Below are 21,300 nucleotides of genomic sequence, written 5' to 3' on the forward strand. Positions count from 1 at the left end.
CCCTTAACCAACAATGCAGTTTTAAGAAAATACCTAAATAAATGTGCGGGGGCAACGGTGCCGGGGTAATGAGGTAATGTGTATATGTAGGTAGAGTTATTAAAGTGACTATGCATAGATAATAACAGAGAGTAGCAGCAGCGGAGAAGAGGGGGGGTAAATGCAAATAGTCTGGGTAGCCATTTGATTAGATGTTCAGGAGTCTTATGGCTTGGGGGTAGAAGCTGTTTAGAAGCCTCTTGGACCTAGACTTGGAGATCTGGTACCGCTTGCCGTGTGGTAGCAGAGGGAACAGTCTATGACTAGGGTGGCTGGAGTCTTTGACAATTTTTAGGGCCTTCCTCTGACACCACCTGGTATAGAGATCCTGGATGGCAGGAAGCTTGGCCCCGGTGATGTACTGGGCAGTACACACTACCCTTTGTATAATGCCTTGCGGTCAGAGGCCGAGCAGATGCCATACCAGGCAGTGATGCAACCTGTCAGGATGCTCTCGATGGTGCAGCTGTTAAACCTTTTGAGGATATGAGGACCCATGCCAAAACTTTTCAGTCTCCTGGGGGGGAATAGGTTTGTCGTGCCCTCTTCACAACTGTCATGGTGTGCTTGGACCATCTTAGTTTGCTGGTGATGTGGACAACAAGAAACTTGAAACTCTCAACCTGTTCCACTGCAGCCCTGTCGATGATAATGGGGGCGTGCTCGGTCCTCCTTTTCCTGAAGTCCACAATCATCTCCTTTGTCTTGATCAAGTTGAGGGAGAGGTTTTTGTCCTTGCACCACACGGTCAGGTCTATGACCTCCTCCCTATAGGCTGTCTCATTATTGTCAGTGATCAGGCCTACCACTGTTGTGTCATCAGCAAACTGAATGATGGTGTTGGAGTCATGCCTGGCCGTGCAGTCATGAGTGAACGGGGAGTACAGGATGGAACTGAGCACGCACCCCTGAGGGGCCCCCGTGTTGAAGATCAGCGTGGCGGATGTGTTGTTACCTACCCTTACCACCTGTGGGTGGCCCGTCAGGAAGTCCAGGGTCCAGTTGAAGATGGATGTGCTTAGTCCCAGGGTCCTTAGCTTAGTGATGAGCTTTGAGGACACTATGGTGTTGAACGCTGAGCTGTAGTCAATGAATAGCATTCTCACATAGGTGTTTCTTTTTGTCCAGGTGTGAAAGGGCAGTGTGGAGTACAATAGAGATTATATAATCTGTGGATCTGTTGGGGCGGTATGCAAATTGGAGTGGGTCAAGGGTTTCTTGGATAATGGTGTTGATGTGAGCCATGGCCAGACTTTTAAAGAATTTCATAGCTACAGATGTGACAGTCATTTAGGCAGGTTACCTTAGTGTTCAATATCACAGGGACTATGGTGGTCTGCTTGAAACATGTAGGTATTACAGACTCAGACAGGGCGAGGTTAAAAATGTCAGTGAAGACAGTTGGTCAGCGCATGCTCGGAGTATGGCTTCTGGTTGGGTTATGTACGCACTGTCACTGTGGGGACGACGTCATCAATGCACTTATCAATGAAGCCAGTGACTGATCTGGTATACTTCTCAATGTCATCGGAAGAATCCCGGAACATATTCTAGTCTGAGCTAGCAAAACAGTCCTGTAGCTTAGCATCTGCGTCATCTGACCACTTTTTTATAGACTGAGTCATTGGTGATTCCTGCTTACATTTTTGCTTGTAAGCAGGAATCAGGAGGATAGAATTATGGTCAGATTTGCCAAATGGAGGGTGAGGGAGAGCTTTGCATTCATCTCTGTGTGTGGAGTTAAGGTGGTCTAGAGTTTTTTTCCCCTCTGGTTGCACATGTAACTTGCTGATAAAAATTAGGTAAAACTGATTTAAGTTTCTCTGCATTAAAGTCCTCGGCCACTAGGAGTACCGCCTCTGGATGAGTGTTTTCCTGTTTGCTTTTAGTGATATACAGCTCATTGAGTGGGGTTTTAGTGCCAGCATCGGTCTGTGGTGGTATGTAGACAGCTACGACAAATACAGATAAACTCTCTAGGTAGATAATGTGGTCTACAGCTTATCATGAGATACTCTACCTCAGGCGAGCAAAACCTTAGATACCGTGCACCAGCTGTTGTTTACAAATATACATAGGTCCCTGCCCCGTGTCTTACCAGAGGCTGCTGTTCTATCCTGCCAATAGAGTGTATAACCTGCCATCGGTATGTTATTAATGCCACGACTCGGTGAAACATAAGATATTACAGTTTTTAATGTCCCGTCGGTAGGTTAAACATGCTTTCAGTTCGTCCCATTTATTTTCCAGCGATTGAACGTTAGCTAACAGTTCGGAGGACAAAGGCAGATTAGCCACTCGTCGCGTGAACCTCATAAGGCACCCCGATCTCTTTCCGCGAAATCTCTGTTTATTTCTCCAACGAATGACGGGGATAACGGCCTGTTCAGGTGGTTGGAATATATTGTTCCCGTCCGACTCATTGAAGAAAAATTGTTCATCCAATTTGAGGTGAGAAATCGCTGTTCTGATGTCCAGAAGCTCTTTTCGGTCATAAGAGAAGGTAGCAGCAACATAATATGTACAAAATAAGTTACAAAAATAATAATAAATAGCACAGTTGGTTAAGAGCCAATTAAAATGACAGCCTTCCTGCCTGGGCCCCAAATGATACATGTCAGTCAAATATATATATATACAGTACCAGTCAAAAGTTTGGACACACCTACTCATTCAAGGGTTGTTCTTTATTTATACTATTTTCTACACTGTAGAATAATAGTGAAGACATCATAACTGTGAAATAACACATATGGAATCATGTAGTAACCAAAAAAGTGTTAAACAAATCAAAATATATTGATGTGGTTACTCGTGGTCTGTAGTTGTGAGGCCGGTTGGACAAAATGCAAAATTCTCTAAAACGACGTTGAAGGCCGCTTATGGTTGAGAAATGATCATAAAATTCTCTGGCAACAGCTCTGGTGGGCATTCCTGCAGTCAGCATGCCAATTGCACGCTATGTGGCATTGTGTTGTGTGACAAAACAGCACGTTTTAGTGGCCTTTTACTGTCCCCAGGACAAGTTGCACCTGTGTAATGATCATGCTGTTTAATCAGCTTCTTGATATACCAAACCTGTCAGGTGGATGGATCCTCTTGGCAAAGGAGACATGCTCACTAACAGGGTTGTTAACAAATGTGTGCACAACATTTTTGACAAATAAGCTTTTTGTGGGTATGGAACATTTCTGGGATCTTTTCTTTCAGCTCATGAAACCAACACTTTACATTTTGATACGGACATGGAGTGGTTTGAAAGACCATAGAGCCTCATATTGAGACAATCTTCTCCCTGATTCTTGAGGGCCTTGCATGATCTAGTAAAATGTAGTATTTTTAATACTGTATTGTGACCAATAACAATATGATCTTGATGCCCCACCAGGTATACGATCATGAAAATGTGCTGGAATCTGGAGCCAACAGAGCGACCCACCTTCAGTAAAATCAGCCAGCTGATTGAGAGAGTCCTTGGGGAGCAGCCCGAACATCTAGACCAGGTAACACAGAGAGGGAGATGGATGTTTAACATGGTAGATATCTCTCTTATCAGAATAAAACAGCATCGACGCTAAGGAGAACATAAAACATCTTCCATTGTCAAACTGGATTGACCATACAAAAGCATTATCTGAAGATAGGGTACTGCTAACTTCTAGGTGTTCTCCTCTCCCAGCAGTACCAGAACATCCAGCAACAGGACATGGTGATTGAGGAGTTGGAGCCGTGTGATGATGATGACAAGACAACGTTTTGTGATGGCTCCTGTGACCAGTCCTGTGAGCATGAAGAGGAGGAGCAACCTCTGATGAAGACCAATAACTATCAGTTCTGCTAAAAGCTCCCTGGCATCATCGAACTATCCACATTCTGATTTGAAATTCTTCATTCATTCTATCTTCTGCTCACTGTAGAATCATTCTAGGAGCGTATATCCATAGAAATGGAATTGGGATATTTTCGTAAAGCAATGAATGCCTGAAAAGCAATTTTTAAGTTCTCTTTTGGCTTGTAGATAGACAGGCAGCTGAAAAAGTAATGTGACTTACTATATACTGTGACTTGAGATACCATGTCTTACGCAGGAGATAATTGATCTAATCACAGATAGTGCCTTAGTTATGTACTTAATATATGTAATGCCTCATTGTATGTTCATTAATTACTTTTTCTTCTTCTATGGTTTGAGATTTTCTCTTTTAAGTCTATGCACCAACGATGGACATACTGTTCTGTCCACAGGCTTCTAGTTATTTCCTCTGTTCGTACATACTGTGCTGTTGGCACTATGGTGAGATTGAACAGACTGTTCTGTCCACAGCCTTCTAGCTATGTCCTCTGTTCGTACATATTGTTTTGTTGCCACTATGGTGAGATTGTTGATTTCTTAGTTGTAGAAAAGAGTGCTGCTGTGGTGTTTTAATTCACGTTTGTCAGCGGGTTCACTTCCACATTGTTGAACAAGCTTTTTTTAACATGCTATATGCAGTTTTCAGAGGCAGCAACAAGACAGTAGCAAACATAGCAGATTTTTGAATGTTTGCCTATATATGTTGGGCCAGTAATTGAAAAGTCACTGGTTCAAATCCCTCAAGGTGAAAAATCGGTTGCTGTACCCCAATTGCTTCAGGGACGTCATTAATAATGGCTGATCAAGGCTGTGACCCCACTCTCTGTGGGTGTCTCGGGGAGAGTTGGGATAGAGAGAGAGACATTATGTAACATTATATGCTATGGTAGGGAACGATCAGGATGAAAGGAAGGTAAAAATGTGGATCCAAGTATGGACAATACAAACATGTGTTTGATGGCCATGTACTGTTATAATCGCCACCCGGCACAGCCAGAAGAGGACTGGCTCAGAGCCTGGTTCCTCTCTAGGTTTCTTCCCAGGTTCCTGCCTTCTAGGGAGTTTTTCCTAGCCACCGTGCTTCTACATCTGCATTGCTTGCTGTTTGGGGTTTTAGGCTGGGTTTCTGTCTAGCACTTTGTGACATCGGCTGATGTAAGAAGGGCTTCATAAATAAATGTGATTGATTTATTTGATACCATTCCACTTATTCTGCTCCAGCCATTACCACAAGCCTGTCCTTACCAATTAAGGTGCCACAGACCCCCTGTGATATCTATACCGCTCAATATTTTGATGTTCATCATCAGTATGATAAAAGGTGTGAATTATGGCACAAAAATATTGCTTCATTGTTTTGAATGTAGCATTCAGCTAATACTGCCTACTGTAATTACCACGATGTCAGATAAAAGCAGCTCTTCTGAATACTGTTGCAGTGGAAATGAGAGAAAAGTAAGAGATTTCTAGGTAGTGTATGTATGGTGTAATGTAAATGAATAAATGTTTATTTTCACTTTACTGCTTGAAAGCCAAAAACAGATTCTTTGTCATTAAATCCTTTTAGTTGTTTGCTAACCAAATCACTGTACTGTCTTGGAAGGAAGGAGTGTAATTATATTCAGACAATATGCAAAAAAAAAAAAAAAGAAACTGAAATAAAGATGTCTCGCTTCCCTTGGATATACATTATATTTCCCTGTGGACTTGTTTCAACAACATTTCAGCCGACTCCATAGTACGTCATATGACAGTGAACAAAAATCTTTTTACCTCAGTTCCCGTTTCAAATGAAAATGCCTTCTCTGCAATCTTCTGAAGTTTCATTCCCTGTTCACATGGGAGGTTGAGCAATACCAGACCACCTAAATAGGAAGTAACAATCCCACAGAAACTTGATTCAACATTAGGAAATACTTTATTTGCTTTATTTATAATTCCTTAAGCAAAATTATTCAGAAATGGCTACATTCACCATATATTTTCTTATACCCCCTTGAGTGGGTATCAAGTTCCATCCGCAAATTGTAATAACTATGTCCATCACAGTTACATCATCAAGTCAATCATTGTCTTCTTTAGATTCCATTCAAGCAGCTGAGAGTAGATGATAGAACAGTCCTGACATTCAGAGCCACCCCTCCAATAGGAGCTCAGGCAAGAGTCTACTGTGGTCAAAAACACAATCAAAGGCCACAAGAACTACAGATTCCATCAGCCCATGAGGCAGATGTGAAAGGTTGTTTACCTTGAATACATTTCAGCCCAAAGGGCAACAACTGAGGTACAAGAAGATAGCATAGAACAGTGTGAAAGGTCTTACTAAGGATGAGAAAGCACGAGGACTCATTAAATACAGTTATTAAATAATAATAATTATTATTATACTTCTAGAAAGAACATTATGCACTCCAACAATGAAGTTAGTCAACATAAACAATGTTTTTAAACGTTGTTATCTATTCTAAAACTGTGAACCTTCCTTCAAAGTAAAGCAGAGCAGTTAGTAACATTCACGTTTTTACACTCTTCACTGGTTCTGCTCCTCTCACAAAGAAAACGAAGTGCCATTCTTTCATTTCAAACCAGCAACAAAGTCTCTGCTGGACTGATAAGTTACAGACTATCTGTCTGGTTAGCAGCAACACCTCTGTTCTTTGGAAACACTCAAGCATATTTTTGCACAGTACATTCAAGGACTACCAGCCTCCACACTACACGCTAGCTTTTTTGAACCAGATATCTCCATATATATATATATATATTGCCTTCTTTCTAAAAAAGGACTACCTCATAATGTGGCCCATATGTCCATAATATTAAACATTATCCCCCAATGTCAGGAAGTTATATTGGTTTGTTTACTTGTTGGGTCACAGCACAAAATAAGTCTCCAAAAAGTCACGGTCTGTCACTCTCAGAGAACCACTACCTCCTCATACCCAGTGTCTCCCTCCACCCCCCCGTCTCCTTCCCCCTCCTCCCCTTCCTCTGTGTTGATCTGTGCCACCCCCAGCCTGTAGAGGGCATCCCTGATCACCACCTCCCCAGGCTGGCAGGCCTTCAGCACTGTGCTGATCTGCTGGTCCACCACCTCCCGGCTGGACAGGAAGTCCTGCAGGCGGTTGTACAGGTAGTAGTAGGCCGTGTTGTCAAAGGCCAAAGGTCGCCGCCGCAATGATGTCACCAAACCCTCAGAACATTCCTCCTCAGTGATGTCTGACCCTTCTGTTACCTCGGCTTCAACCTTGAACCCATCCTTCCTCTCCTCCTTCCCTTCGTCCTCTTCTTTCTCGTTGTCTCTCTCCAGGTCTTGTACCAGGCTGCAGTAAGGTTCCAGCTCATTGCAGAGCCCCATTGAGTGGTGGTCCAGACAGGGGGGCTCCTGGCCATCTGTAGGCCCAGCAGGGTGCACTATCCAGCGGGAAGAGGACTTGGTGACAGGGTGGACCTGGGGGTTCTCCACCACGGAGGACAGGTCAGCACAGTAAGGCTGGTCCTGTAGCTCAGCACACGACACAAACTGATGGAGAGAGAGAGAGGTGAGATAAACAATAATAACATCCACAGTACCTAGTTTATCTATTATGTAAATAGAGACCAATTCATTCTTCAAATTGTATTGTCAAATCAGCATATTACAGGTTAAAAAACCTTCCGACACCATCCTGATTTGACCTCGGTTTCCCTCCTAGTACAATAATCAGACGTCAATAACTAAGTCCTTTCCATGCCCATTGTGAGGGCCTACCTCTGGTTTGTCCATGGGATCAGAGAAGCAGCCCTGGTTCCTGCCCCACATGGTGGAGGCCAGCTCAGGGTACTGCACGTCTGTACACAGCGCCACCTGGCGGGCAGAGTCGGTAACGTAGACGGGAGGCCAATACCGGGAGGACACCAGCAGGTCCACGTGGTCGCGTGCCGTCTCACCCTTCACCAGGTACTTGGAACCACACACCACCTGGAGGAGTATGGGAAAAGTAGTCTTCTATCATCTGTCTGGTTCTCATTATGTTTTTATTGGTCAATAGATTTTGTTATTGTGTGAGGCCTGATTGTCAGTCTATGAAAAATGATAGGTTAGCCAGATTAAATGCTTGATTGACAGAGTAATAGTTGAATGGATTCTGGTGGACGACTGATTGATTGACATTGATGGGTGAGATGTGTGCAGTTACCTGATGGGGGCAGATCTTGGACAGCTTGCCTGCTGTGAGGTGTGGAGGGGCTGGGGGGCCGTGGAGAGGCCGTTCTGAACACACGTACACAGGGAGATCAGAGAGACCAGCAACTCATCCTGACAGAGAGAGAGAAGAGACATGTGTCAATCTCCTAAACACACACAAGCAAACCAGAAATATACATACATAGAGATATCACAGACACACAGCGTTGATCTACACCTTGTTGCTCTCTGGTGCAGTGATCTCGCCACAGCATTCCAGTATGGCTTTGAGCTCCTCTGCACTGTGCTCATCCATTCGGTCCGGTCTGAGTTGGCCCTCGTGGATCAGACGCACCAGAACTGATGGGTCACCTGGAAAACACACACACACACACGCAATAGAATTTTACACACTTACATTTTTATTTATTATTGATAAACAGGGCATGAACAAGTAATGATCAATGAAATCTCTGAAAGACTTGAGAATGATGTTTATCCTTCCAGTGATTGGCTTATTCCCCATCCCTGAGAGAGTGACTTCCTACCTGTGTGCTGTGTGAGGAGCAGGGCCTTGTCCTTCTCTGTGTTGATGACAGTGGAGCTCCTCATTAGTGGTGGGATGAAGGGGGCGATGATGGAGGCGTCGACCCGGGTGATGGGGACGCTGCAGGGGAACGCTGCCTGCTCGATGGCCTCACTCTCCATGGTCAGCCAGAAGTCATCCACATGCACCTTGTCTGGAGCCCCGAAGTCTGGCCACGTAAACTACAGGAGGGAGAGCGAGACACAGGTATCAACATGACTACAACACTATGCACACCAGACAGCTTGACTGTCCTGGAATCAGGCAGGCTAAAACAAATTAAGTAAAGAAAATCATCTTTAATTCTCTATTTTGACGGTTTGGATCTTATCAGTCTCCCCCCGACCTCCCGTCTCCTCAGTCTCCCCCCGACCTCCCGTCTCCTCAGTCTCCCCCCGACCTCCCGTCTTCTCAGTCTCCCCCCGTCTCCTCAGTCTCCCCCGACCTCCCGTCTCCTCAGTCTCCCCCGACCTCCCGTCTCCTCAGTCTCCCCCGACCTCCCGTCTCCTCAGTCTCCCCCGACCTCCCGTCTCCTCAGTCTCCCCCCGACCTCCCGTCTCCTCAGTCTCCCCCCGACCTCCCGTCTCCTCAGTCTCCCCCTGACCTCCCGTCTCCTCAGTCTCTCTCACCTCCACATTCCTAAGCTCCAGCACGTTGTGTGTGTACCGCTGGGCGATCTCCATCTTGGGGGCGATGCCACACACACCACAGATCATGTCGTTGTAGTCCCTCACGGTCAGACACTCAAAGGCCCAGTAGCCACTAACCAGCAGCTCCTGGACATGGACCAACTCCTCAGGACTCAGAGTGTGGACTGATTGATATGGGGGGGAGAGAAGAAAGAAAACAGAGATATTAGAGACATGAACAGAACTCTGTTGAAAACACTCTGAACCGTATGTTGCTCCAAGAAGGTCTTACCAGCGTGGTTGTGGATGTGGTCCAGGATGGTCCTGACTATCTGGTTAGGATGCCGGCCCAGTCTGACCTGACTCCGGATCTTAAAGAACAGGTCCAGACTCACCAGCAACCTGTTGCCAACATTGAACAGACCTGGGTGGAGGTCGGTGAAGCTGTGCAGGGCCAGACACTGGGGGTTGAGACACACCTTCAGCTGGAGAGAGGCGGTCTGGATCAGAGAGTCAGTCAACAGCCAGCAGTCCTCCTGCCCTGCTAAAGAACTATGGTACAAAACACCAGAGAGACATGATAGAGAGACCTTTCCTGAAACCACACTATGGAATATGAAAAATGTCCAGAAATGTCCAACCCCTGTGCACCAGAAACATCCAACCCCTGAGCACCAGAAACATCCAACCCCTGAGCACCAGAAACATCCAACCACTGAGCACCAGAAACATCCAACCACTGAGCACCAGAAACATCCAACCACTGAGCACCAGAAACATCCAACCACTGAGCACCAGAAACATCCAACCACTGAGCCATAATAAACCCAAAACTACACAAACAAATCTTCTTCTCACCTCTGTCCTCCCTTGAATAGCGGGTAGTGACACAGAGCACAGTGTGTGGCTGCAGACTCATAGAACCGCGGCCAGCCTGACTGGACCTGCACCTCCCCCAGGCCCTCCCCTTCCGCTAACACCTGGTCCCCGGCCTGGGTGGTGGTCGTGGTGAGGACCACCTGGGTAGAGTTGAGTTCCTGGATGAGGGCCAGGGTGTCTTGGAGCTCAGCCTCACTCTCAGAGATCTGCAGGGCCTGACGCAGCAGCTGCAGGGTGGACTGGCGCTGAAGCTCCCTCTGGGCTGGGGACAGGGTCCGGTACGGGTCTAACAGAGCTACTGAACCACCCTGAGTGAGTGAGAGAGAGGAGGGTGATAGGATGAGGGAAAAAAACAGAGAGGGTTGGAGGATGAGAACAGAGAGATGAGGAAGAATTCAGACAGACACAAAGAGAAAGACAACAACACCAAAACATAGACCACATCCTAGATGGCTCCCAATTCCCTATAAAGTGCACTATTTTTGACCAGAGCCCGACAGGGTGCCATTTCAGACACACTCATAGTGGGATTCTCTCCAGACTGACCTGTGCCTTGGAGCCCTTGGCGTTCTTCCTGGACAGCTCCAAGCCACAGCAGGGGCACTCCGCAGGCTTGTGTCTGTTCTTATAAACATAGCCACATGACGGGTTCTTACAGCGACCCCTGCCCCGCGCCGTAGACAGACCCAGGTCCTGACACACACACACACACACACGTCAAACAGAGGACATAGTTATACAGACTACACTGAGCCTGCTAGAGGATGTGTGTGGATGGCGTATGCTCCCCAAAATGTAGTTAAAAAGGTGTCACTAACCAGTGTGGAGGTAGAGTTCTGTTTGAGAGGAACCACTGAGAGGATCTTCCCTACTTTATCAGTTACAATATACTGGCTTCTGTCCACAGGAGTAGGGAGAGTCTATAGGACAAAACAACACTGAGAAACCTGGAGACAAACACTTAATCAGCATGGTTCAGCAGTGTGTGTGTGTGTCACTGTGAGTTTGTGTGTACCTGTTCCAGAGGTGGTGTTGTCACGATCTGGCCGAGCTGTTTCAGAGTGTTAGGCTTCAAACCTACGATCATCTCACTGAGCTCTGTGGTCCAAACACAATCACCACATCAAACACGTTTGGTTACCTCAGAAACAACTAGTGTCACTTCCCTTAGATCAAAGTAACCACTTTGAAAACGAGTACCTTTAGCTTGGCTTGGGTAACCATTTTATCATTAAAACATATTATATAGGTACATGTGTGTATATCATACCTGTGGTTGATTTGCTGCAGTTGGTCTCCCCAACTTTGCCTTTATGAGAAGGGACAGTAACCCACTGGACTAAGGCCCGGCCTAGTTTCAGACAGACAAATGTGTGTTTACACCCCAGACAGCATTCGTCTTAACAGACTGACCTGAAATAAGGTTTTTGTATCTGTCCACAGCAGTGCCCACCTGTGTTGAATGGGGCTGGGAGGATGGCTCTCACAGGTCGCTTTTGACCAACCACACTGCTCCTTTCCTGTACTTTGACCCTGGCACCAGTCACAGGTGTTCCAACCAAAGCTCTGCTCAAAGACAGAACAACTGAAACTTAAAAATAAAACATTCTCTTTAACCAATCAAAACATGAAGCCCACTAAGAGAAATACTCTCACAGGGCTTGTTTGAAAAATGGTTTCTTAATGTGACCATTAAATTATAAACCATAAAAGAAGGGCTAAATTAAAGAACTAGATGCTCACATCATAGTAGTTGTCTGTGTCCCTGACACTGCTGGAGCAGGCTGTATGACTCCCTGGCTGTTGGCTCTGCCTCCCTCTAGTGGTGGTCCTGGTGTAACTGCACGCTGCTGCACTTGTCCTCTGGGCTCCCGCAGTCCTCTCCCTCCCTTCCTCCACCCAGACACCTTACTGTTCTGATCATCAGAGGGAGGCACACCAGTCTTAGGGGGGTACCCAGGGGTTTTGGGTGGTTTCTGGGCATAAGTCTTGAATGAAGCAGCAGCACCTGGAGTCTTCACCGCCTGAGACGTAAAACGTGGAAAGTTTGTCATACCTCGGAACTGTTAAGTGTACGACTCATTATTTTCCAACCAATAAAATGTCATATTTACTTCAACATTCATATTATGATGGAAGAGATGTTTAAGCCAGGGAATGTGTAGACTTACAGCAGGCACCCACTTGCCCCCCAGGTGGTTGCCACAATCAGGGCAGAAGGGTGGTTTGTGACGGGTCACGTAGACAAAGGAGCAGCCCGCTGTCTGACAGCTGCCCCGGCCTCTTCTGGTGTATTTATTCGACTAGCGACAAAGATGCTTTAGTAAGAATCTGCTAGTTACAGAGAATGTCTGACTGGTCAAATGACATGTGAGTATATAATACACTATTGTAATATATTGCTTGATGATCTAATCAAAGAAAATTGGATAACGGTGAATTGATGCAGTGGAAGAAAATCAGTCTGAGTAGTTTTACCAGTTTGTATGAGGGATTAGTGTCCCGTATCACCCTAGCTCCTACAGGTACCATGACAACAGAGGCTACAGAGCTGGCTCCTGGCAACGTCCTGTGCTCCATCAGATCCTGGGGAAACAAGCGTTTTATCTACCATTACTGCATTGAACAAACAGAAAAGGCAAATGAATAGTAACCCTAGACTGCTGAATGATCAGCAGTAAGGTAAGCCAACTCCCTGTGTCGTTGCTAACTAACCTGATTGGGTATGATGGTGACCAGCTCTGTTTTCACGTGCTGCACTGACGTCCCGCCCACACGTCTCCCGTCAGTCGCCATTCCAATGACACTATAGCCCCCGCCTACCATCCTGGGCTCCTCCTCCTTGAGCAGCAGACCGGCTGACGCCAGGTGAGGTGCATTGTGGGATTCGTGGGCGGCAGAGACTGAGGAAGAGGAGTGATACGATGAGGAGAGGACCCCCTGCAGGGCCCCGGAGTGTGTCAGGGTCACAGCCTTTTCGTCTGTCAGGCCCTCGATGGCGATGCACTGCTGCGACAGCTCCACCTCGCAGCCCAGCACCAAGGGAGGGTACTGGGGGGAACCAAGGGACAGGGAGGGCATCACCCCTTCCCCCACGGGAGAGTCCAGCCCCTCCATACACACCTCCAGCTGGGAGCCTGTCCTGTCGTCTGACATGGCCCCTTTGGGCAGGAGGACGTAGTTTGCCCTGGGGAGGATCCTACGGAAGCCTGGGAGCTCCTGGGAAGGGCCCATAGATGACTACAGAGGATACAGAGAGATGGAATAGTGTAATCATTATGACTAGGGCTAGGAGTTTCTCCTGACCACATGATCTTAGATAACAGACACACTGGTGGAAATATGAGGTAACCGTACAGTGTCCGTCCCTTCCTTCTCCAGCTTGGCCTTCTCCAGGTAGTAGCCCTTGTCTGCCACATTGAGCCTCTTCCAGCTCACACTGATCCTCTTGTTGATCTCAGACTGGGGCAGGCTGGGGAACTCTTGCTGCATGGTCTGGTGCACATCAAAGTAGTACAGCAGGTAGGCTGATCTGGAGTTGAGAGATCAAAACGTGAGGAATATATGTCATCTTGACCCATACAGCAGTCAACTCAACACAAAGATTGGGTCACTTGGTTTAGCTTTCTCCGCCTATCCAGGCAATCCAAATGAAGAGCACTCAAGTCAGTGTGAAAATAGTATGTCATCTGGGTAATTCTTGAATTGCGGTGGTAAATGCCTTCACTCAACTTTGGCACCACGTTAAAAACCTTTACAATGACAAACACATGACAAATAATACATGTCCTGTTTTATTTAACTGTTATTTAATAAGAAGTCCTTTGTACTGCAACACATATCTTTGTATGCATTGTAGAAAATACTGGGGGCAAATTGGCTTGTCCCATTGGTGTAGAGGTGTAGTAACATGTCTTGGGGATTTAGAGATACACTACATGGCCAAAAGTATGTGGAATCCCTTCAAATGAGTGGATTTGGCTATGGATTCAGCCACACCCATTGCTGACATGTGTATAAATTGAGCACACATCCATGCAATCTCCATAGACAAACATTGGAAGTAGAATGCCCCGTACTGAAGAGCTCAGTGGCTTTCAACGTGGCACCGTCATAGGATGCCACCCTTCCAACTAGTCAGTTGGTCAAATTTCGGGCCCTGCTAGAGCTGCTCCGGTCAACTGTAAGTGCTGGTATTGTAAAGTGGAAACACCTATGAGCAACAACGGCTCAGACGCAAAGTGTGAGGCCTCACAAGCACACAGAATGGGACCGCTGAGTGCATAGTTTTGGCGGATGTCAGGAGAACGCTACCTGCCCCAATGCATAGTGCCAACTGTAGAGTTTGGTAGAGGAAAAAGAATGGTCTGGGGCTGTTTTTCATTGTTTGGGCTAGGCCCCTTAGTTCCAGTGAAGGGAAATCTTAACGCTACAGCATACAATGACATTCTAGATGATTCTGTTGAATGAAAGCAAATCCCTGCAGCAATGTTCCAACATCTAGTGCAAAGTTTTCCCAGAAGAGTGAAGGCTGTTATAGCAGCAAAGGGAGGGACCAACTCCATATTAATGCCCATGATTTTGGAATGAGATGTTTGACGAGCAGGCTTCCACTTAGATACTTTTGGCCATGTAGTGCATCAATTATTTTGAATGTTAGACAGTGAAAAAAATATATTTAATATATTGTATAGATCAATAAAAACAAAGGCGGCTATTTTTTACTAGTACAATGTGTGTCCCTCAGTTTTATGTCATCACTAATTCCAAAGATATTCAAGGACCTTGAGCATTGTCGCCAGTGGAAAAGTGTTTTCGGGGTGGATATTAAATACGACCCATCTGCATTGATAGGAGGCGTTGGTGTTTGATTGTCTGGGAGCAGTAGGTAGACTACCTGGGTTTCTTGGGTTTCTCCATGATCTCCCCCTGCTGAGCCTTGTTCTTCTTCCTCTTCTTGGGAGAGGTGACCTCCATCAGGGTGTAGCAGCTCTCCACCTCCTCCGTCATCCTCCGATCAGTCTCCTCATACACCTCCATGGTCTCCATGGCTAAAGGGAACCGAGGAGAGCCTGGGGAGGTTCAGTAACATTGATTCATTTATTTTGTGTCCATGTGAAACAGAACAAATAATGACAAGGGGATAGGTATTAGGGCTACAGGAGCTATGTACATTGTTTATTAATACATTGAGCACCATCATGATAAGGAAAGTATAACATGTAGGCCACCATTAGGCAGGTGGCCTAGTGGTTGGAGCGTTGGGCCAGTAACCGTAAAGGTTGCGAGATCGAATCCCCGAGCTGACAAAAAAATCTGTTGTTCTGCCCCTGAACAAGGCAGTTAACCCACTGTTCCTAGGCCGTCATTGTAAATAGGAATTTGTTCTTAACTGACTTGCCTAGTTAAATAAAAAAAAATATCACAATTATGTTATGGCAATGTAGATAAATGTATGGCCTTCAAAACAAGAGATAAAAGGCCCTAGCAGTTGTGCAAACTCAATCGCAACCATTGGCAACATTGAAACATGGAAGAGCTGACAGAAGACAACAGCAGACTACCTGCCTGAGAGTGCACCAGTGGAGGCTCCTCAGACGAGGAAGGGGAGGAACATCCTCCTCAGTGAATTTCATTAAAATAGTAAAACATTTAAAAAAGTTATCCTTTTTAAATAAAACTATACTAAATATATTCACGTCACCAAATAATTGATTAAAACACACTTTCGCAATGAAGGTCTATAGTAGCCTCAACAGTACTCTGTAGGGTAGCACCATGGTGTAACTGGAGGACAGATAGCGTCCATCCTCCTTGACAATACAAAACCTAGGAGGGTCATGGTTCTCACCACCTTCTATAAAGTTACACAGTAATTATAACAACTTCTGTAGGACATCTTCCAACCTATCAGAGCTCTTGCAGCATGAACTGACACATTGTCCACCCAATCAAAGGATCAGAGAAGGAATCTACAACTGAAAGCATAAGCTACAGCTAGCTAGCACTGCAGTGCATAAAATGTGGTGAGTAGTTCACTCAAAGAGAAAGACAATAGTTGAACAACTTTGAACCTATTTCTTCAAAAATGAAGGAGAAGCAAGAGAGAGAGAGAGAGAGAGAGATATTTCATCATTCTTTTCACTTTCTTAGCTAGCTAGTTTAGCCTACTCAAACACCGGCTCAATCCTATGTTAGCTAGCTGGCTATGACTATCCAACACAAAACGGGAACTCTTCCAAGTCAAGGTAAGCTTTTGGTTTGACTAATTTATTGCCATTGGGGCCGGCCCGTGTAACTGCTAAACTTCTTACTGACTGTACACAAACGTTACTGCATGATTGTTGCGGGTTTACTAACACTTTAGTTCTATTAGCCATGTTGATTATGATATTACTTTAATATGGTGACAACGATGTAGACTGTGTAGCCATTATGATATGGTTTGGTTAGGAAAGGTTTTTTCGCCTGGTCACATACAGATGATGTGTTGTGCATAGAAGTCCACAAGCAAAGGGAAAACATGAGGACGGTGCGTAGATGCGAGAATGAATACAACATGGCTGCTATGAAAGTGAACAGTGTTTACGTGTGCTCATGGGGTCTTCATTCTGCCGATACTGTTGAAAACGGAACTAAACATACCTGAATTTGTCCAGTAGAAACTCTCGTTTACAACTGTTGGACTAATGATTACACCACAGGAGGCTGCTGAGGGCAGGTCAGCTCATAATGTCTCGAATGGAGTAAATGGAATGGTATCAAACACATGGAACCATTTAATTCAATTCCAGCCATTACTATGTGCCTGTCCTCCCAAATTACGGTTCCACCAGCCTCCTGTGAATTACACCCTCAATTAGTACATTTCTCTCGACCTGTGTGCACTTATGTTGTGAACTTCCATTGATAGGCTTGGTTGTAGCAACGTCATGATTTGTATCATGTAGTAGCCTAAACTGATGTCACATTGAACTGGGTGAATGGAATATGATTGGCAGTCATCCAATATGCTGTAATATAAATAAAGCCATGTTCATAAAAAAAAAATAAGAATCGTCCTCCCTCAATTTAAGGCACTGACCGCCACTGCAGTGCACGTGGGGAAAAATGTGACTATGGACATTCCCGGGAAACGACCGTGAAGTAGAGTTAAATGCAAACATACAAAAGTTGCAAATAAAGTACGGAAAACAACAACACAGCGGATACAACTTTCTAATTATTCTCCCTCCCATGACATTCTCTGATAATTCGTGTATCCTAATACTGACTGCAGACTCGGCAAATTATCCAATGAGAAGCCTCCTTGTTGAACCCTTACCTCTGTTGCCCCGAAGAACTCTCAAACTAGATCTGAGATGGCTTCAAGCGACGCTGAAACTGAACTGCAACGCTCACATTGCCTAGAATAAGTATATTTCTCTATATTTTGCCTTAAACTGGGCTAATTCGTTTTTAATCTAAGGGCCTCAAAGCGCTCGATTTGTCCTAGTCTTGCAGCAAACATGGCGCTGTGTTGTTATGGTTGTCAACCAATCCAGTGAAGGAATGAACAAAAAAAGGCCAATCAGAAAATACGTTTTAGACACGTGAAAGCAATGCGTGAACTGGAAGAGGTAGACGTTTCCATAAAGCACAGATCTAGGATCAGTGTACCCTGTCCATATCCACCTTGATGAGCAAGAGGTAAAATAGCTCAACTGACTTGCAATCAGTACAACTTTACGCAAAAGCAAATAATGTTCCAGGCAAGATAAATTGCTCTGATGTTGGTTTCCACTCCAGGCATACGAGTAGATCACAGAACATTCAATCGAGCAAAAAATGGCGGATGACAAGGTGAGAAGTGATTTTTGCTTCAATCGTATTATTTTCTATATATATATATATATATATATATATATTAGAACAGCATGATCGAGCTCTTCCTACAGCAACATGCTTTAACTCAAAACCGGACAGGCCGGTTTGTTGGTATTCGGGCGTGTAGAAAAATAAATACAATACAGGTACACAAACATAAAGTGTCTATAGGGCGTTGAGTCGCCAGAACAGCTTGACTGCGCCTTGGCATAGATTCTACAAGTGTCTTTAACTGGAGCAATGCGACACAATTCTTCCACGAAAAATTCCATAATTTGGTGTTTTGTTGATGCTGGTGTAAAAGGCAGTGTGGTGCCAAAGCCTCAGTCAGTGTTACCTATGCTCATTGTATTAATTGAATGTATAACTTATTTGTATGTGTTCTAGGATCCTTTCAAACAGATGAAGGATCTCAACCAGCTCAAGAATCAGCTGGAAGAGATCCAGAAACGTGTGGAGAGTGAATTTGCAGAAGGAATCCCGCAGGTATGTTGTTATTATCCAAAGTTAAAAAGTAGGTGAAATGTCACCTTATGAAACAGAACAGCAGACATACTCAGTCCTGAAAAATCATAAAGGATCAACTATTAATTATCTATCATTAAAGAGTTGTAATGTCAAGGCATATTTTTGTATTTTGTGTGCATCCTTTGTCCTGACTGTTTCCTGTTCTTCCTCAGGGGGGCTCTGTGCTGGCATCTCCCTTCCTGAAGGGCTTCCTGGCTGGCTATATGGTGGCCAAGCTCCGCTCCTCAGCTCTCATAGGAGTGCTACTGGGAACATTCACAGGCATCTACGCTGCACAGAACTATCAGGTTCCCAACATCGAAAGCACCCTGAAAGACTATATGAGTTTGTTTAGAAAAGGACCCAAGTAATGGGAATAACCAGGCCTAGGCTTCATCTTCTAACTGCCTGAGGTGTGTGGCACAATCACCATGTCTCTTTGTCAGAGGCTCAAACCTCTCCTTTGTATACTGTAAAAAATAATATTTGGTTTTAACTGGATTTTGGTGTGAAAGAGTGGGTTTACGCAAATGTTAAAGGGTACAATATATTTTATTCTCTGCTGATCAGATTATAAAGTGTGTAAAAGGGGGTAAGGTTATGTGCCTTGAGTGTAAGCTTACATTGCAGGGGTGTTTGACTGCTTGCCTTAGTAACATTGCCTGGTGCAGCCATCTAGGCCTAATTGATTTTGAATCATTGATGTGAACAACAAGACGGTGTCCTTTTTTTGTTTTCTGAGCAGAAATACCTTTTTTACCATCTTAAAATACAAACATACCTTGAATAGATTTGGCCAAAATTATGGGATTTGTTGCTAATTTAGATGTTAAGACTTAAGGTCAGGATATTTGTATATTCAGACATATACTAGTTACTCAGGAGTGTTAGTGACATGCAGTACTGAGAATGAGTGTGATCCAGAACGTGGGGTCTGGGTTCCTGTTGCAGCAGGTGGTGGATGAAGGGGAGTCTTCCTGGCCACTCTGCTCCTGACTGGGTACATGTCTGCCCTGCACATCTCCCTGTCCCTAGGCTGAGGACCAGGTGAGTCCCAGCCTTCACATCACAGCCTGAGGCCTTGTGCTGGTCTACTATTTCATCTCAGGGCTAGTAGCTGTCTACACAGAGCGGTTGCTGAAGAGCCAGCGACTACCCCTGTACCTGCATGTGTTTGGAGTGGCCATCAACTGGGTTTCCCACCTCTCCAGCATGGGGGGGGGGGGAACAGGGTTTCCTGGAGGATTACTCAGGGGTGGTGTGGGCCATTGTGGCAGGGCAGGCAGCTAACGGGTTGCTGATGTCAGTACTGCTGAACGATGGTAGTGGCATCCCCAGGCTATTTGTCATCTTCTGGTCTATGCTGGTCAACACCCTCCTATCCTGGGTTCTACTGGGCCTGCAGTTCACCCCCTTCTTTCTGTTACCCACATCTATGATCAGCCTGGAAGCCTAGCTGTACTACAGGTAGCAGGACTCTGCCTGAACATACCTGTGTTATGGACAGTGGACCTCTGCTGAACTCCCATTCCACTGCTCCACCACAATCTCTGGCAGCATTATTTACCAGATGATGCATTGACATTGCTTGACATTCAGGTTGGAATGTTTTTTTTACGCTGCATTTATATATATATATATATATAATTTTACTTTAGTGACTCAGTATTTTTCATTTAATGTCCCAAATAGTTTATTTAGTTTATTTGAATATTACAATTATGCAATAGAAGCTGTACTTTAGGTGAGTCTTGCAGACCCTTCCATCACATTGTTACTGGTTTATTTGCTACCCATAATGCACAATGCCTATTTTTCAACTAGCCTTTGTTTTCCAGTTTAATCGAATTCTGCCGTATTCATACTTGTCTTTTCTTCAATATATCATTGGTGCACTCATATAAATAGTTGGGTTTGGGTAATACATCTACATTATTTCTACATTACACAATACTTGAGTGGTGCTATGATTGTCAGTATGGGTATTTACCTAGCATTTATCATTTCCTCTGCCAAGTAAAATGTCAAAGATACAATATGGTGCAGAAAGTGTTAATGAAATATTTCATTTTATTTCTTTAGTGTTTTCTATTTAAAATAAAATGCCATGAATTCACAAATATTTTCCCTTTTTGTCACTGTTGCTTGGATACCCTGTCCCATGAGGTCATCCCGCACACAGGATGTCCTTTAGCTCAGCCAATGCTACAGAGGAAAGAGGGAGAGGACATTTGCAGATACAGATTTTTGGATTAACTAGGTTTAGTTAACTTAATGTATGCAATAGCAATGAAATGCATCATTATTTCAGTGATTTAAAATACATTTTCTTAAATTAGGATCTAGGACAGGGATGGGGCCTTTTCTAGGCCCTCGGATGAATTCCCCCAGTTGGTGTCTAAACTTACTGTTGAGTTTGAATAGTAGATTTCACAAGGTGCAATTAAGACATTTCGCTGTGTGCATCAGCAGTTTCTCTCTTGTAATGTCAGTCACTCAATTAGCCAATGCCCATCCTCAAACAGTCTATTTTGCAAGCTCTGTCAAGTTGGTTGAGTATGGCTGTCCAGCAATGATCAAGTTTGCAATAGATTTTTAAGTCGATTTAAGTCAAAACTGTAACTAGGCCACCCGGGAACATTCAATGTGGTCTTGGTAGGCAACATATTTCTGTTTTAGGTTATATCAAGAGAATTTAATTCCAATGATAATCAATAGCTCTTGATCAATCCCCGAGATCTGTAAGACCACGAGTTTAATAATAATTAGTCAAAGA

At 44.7% G+C, this 21,300-nt stretch overlaps 3 protein-coding genes across 5 annotated transcripts in view; 2 read left to right on the forward strand and 1 right to left on the reverse strand.

Moving 5' to 3' along the window:
* Positions 1 to 4,975, forward strand: part of LOC112256097 (macrophage colony-stimulating factor 1 receptor 1) — a 35,553-nt gene extending 30,578 nt beyond the window's left edge. For 2 of the 3 annotated variants that reach the window (XM_024429085.2, XM_024429083.2), the window contains exons 21-22: positions 3,428 to 3,542; positions 3,719 to 4,975. In XM_024429085.2, coding sequence (XP_024284853.1) covers positions 3,428 to 3,542; positions 3,719 to 3,880 — 277 coding nt within the window. In that variant the 3' untranslated portion in view covers positions 3,881 to 4,975. The remainder of the gene's footprint in view (positions 1 to 3,427; positions 3,543 to 3,718) is intronic. The other variant, XM_024429084.2, reaches the window with a different exon arrangement.
* An 816-nt stretch (positions 4,976 to 5,791) lies between these two features.
* Positions 5,792 to 17,689, reverse strand: hmgxb3 (HMG box domain containing 3). Its single transcript, XM_024429080.2, is given in 21 exon segments — positions 5,792 to 7,415; positions 7,644 to 7,853; positions 8,071 to 8,136; positions 8,139 to 8,189; positions 8,296 to 8,429; positions 8,606 to 8,825; positions 9,273 to 9,457; positions 9,565 to 9,824; positions 10,131 to 10,459; positions 10,698 to 10,844; positions 10,970 to 11,071; positions 11,167 to 11,249; positions 11,422 to 11,502; positions 11,605 to 11,717; positions 11,895 to 12,175; positions 12,323 to 12,454; positions 12,630 to 12,737; positions 12,867 to 13,391; positions 13,509 to 13,683; positions 15,049 to 15,223; positions 17,476 to 17,689. Coding segments are annotated over 20 exon segments (3,960 nt in total). The 5' UTR covers positions 15,201 to 15,223; positions 17,476 to 17,689; the 3' UTR covers positions 5,792 to 6,809.
* Positions 17,690 to 17,838: 149 nt separating this feature from the next.
* On the forward strand, positions 17,839 to 20,646 carry LOC112256096 (SLC35A4 upstream open reading frame protein). Its single transcript, XM_024429081.2, has 3 exons — positions 17,839 to 17,993; positions 18,405 to 18,503; positions 18,698 to 20,646. The coding sequence occupies exons 1-3, from the start codon at positions 17,979 to 17,981 to the stop codon at positions 18,893 to 18,895; spliced, it is 312 nt and encodes a 103-aa protein (XP_024284849.1). The 5' UTR covers positions 17,839 to 17,978; the 3' UTR covers positions 18,896 to 20,646.
* Positions 20,647 to 21,300: the final 654 nt, after the last annotated feature.

This window comes from Oncorhynchus tshawytscha, linkage group LG08 (genome assembly GCF_018296145.1).
Source record: "Oncorhynchus tshawytscha isolate Ot180627B linkage group LG08, Otsh_v2.0, whole genome shotgun sequence".
Classification (NCBI taxonomy): domain Eukaryota; kingdom Metazoa; phylum Chordata; class Actinopteri; order Salmoniformes; family Salmonidae; genus Oncorhynchus; species Oncorhynchus tshawytscha.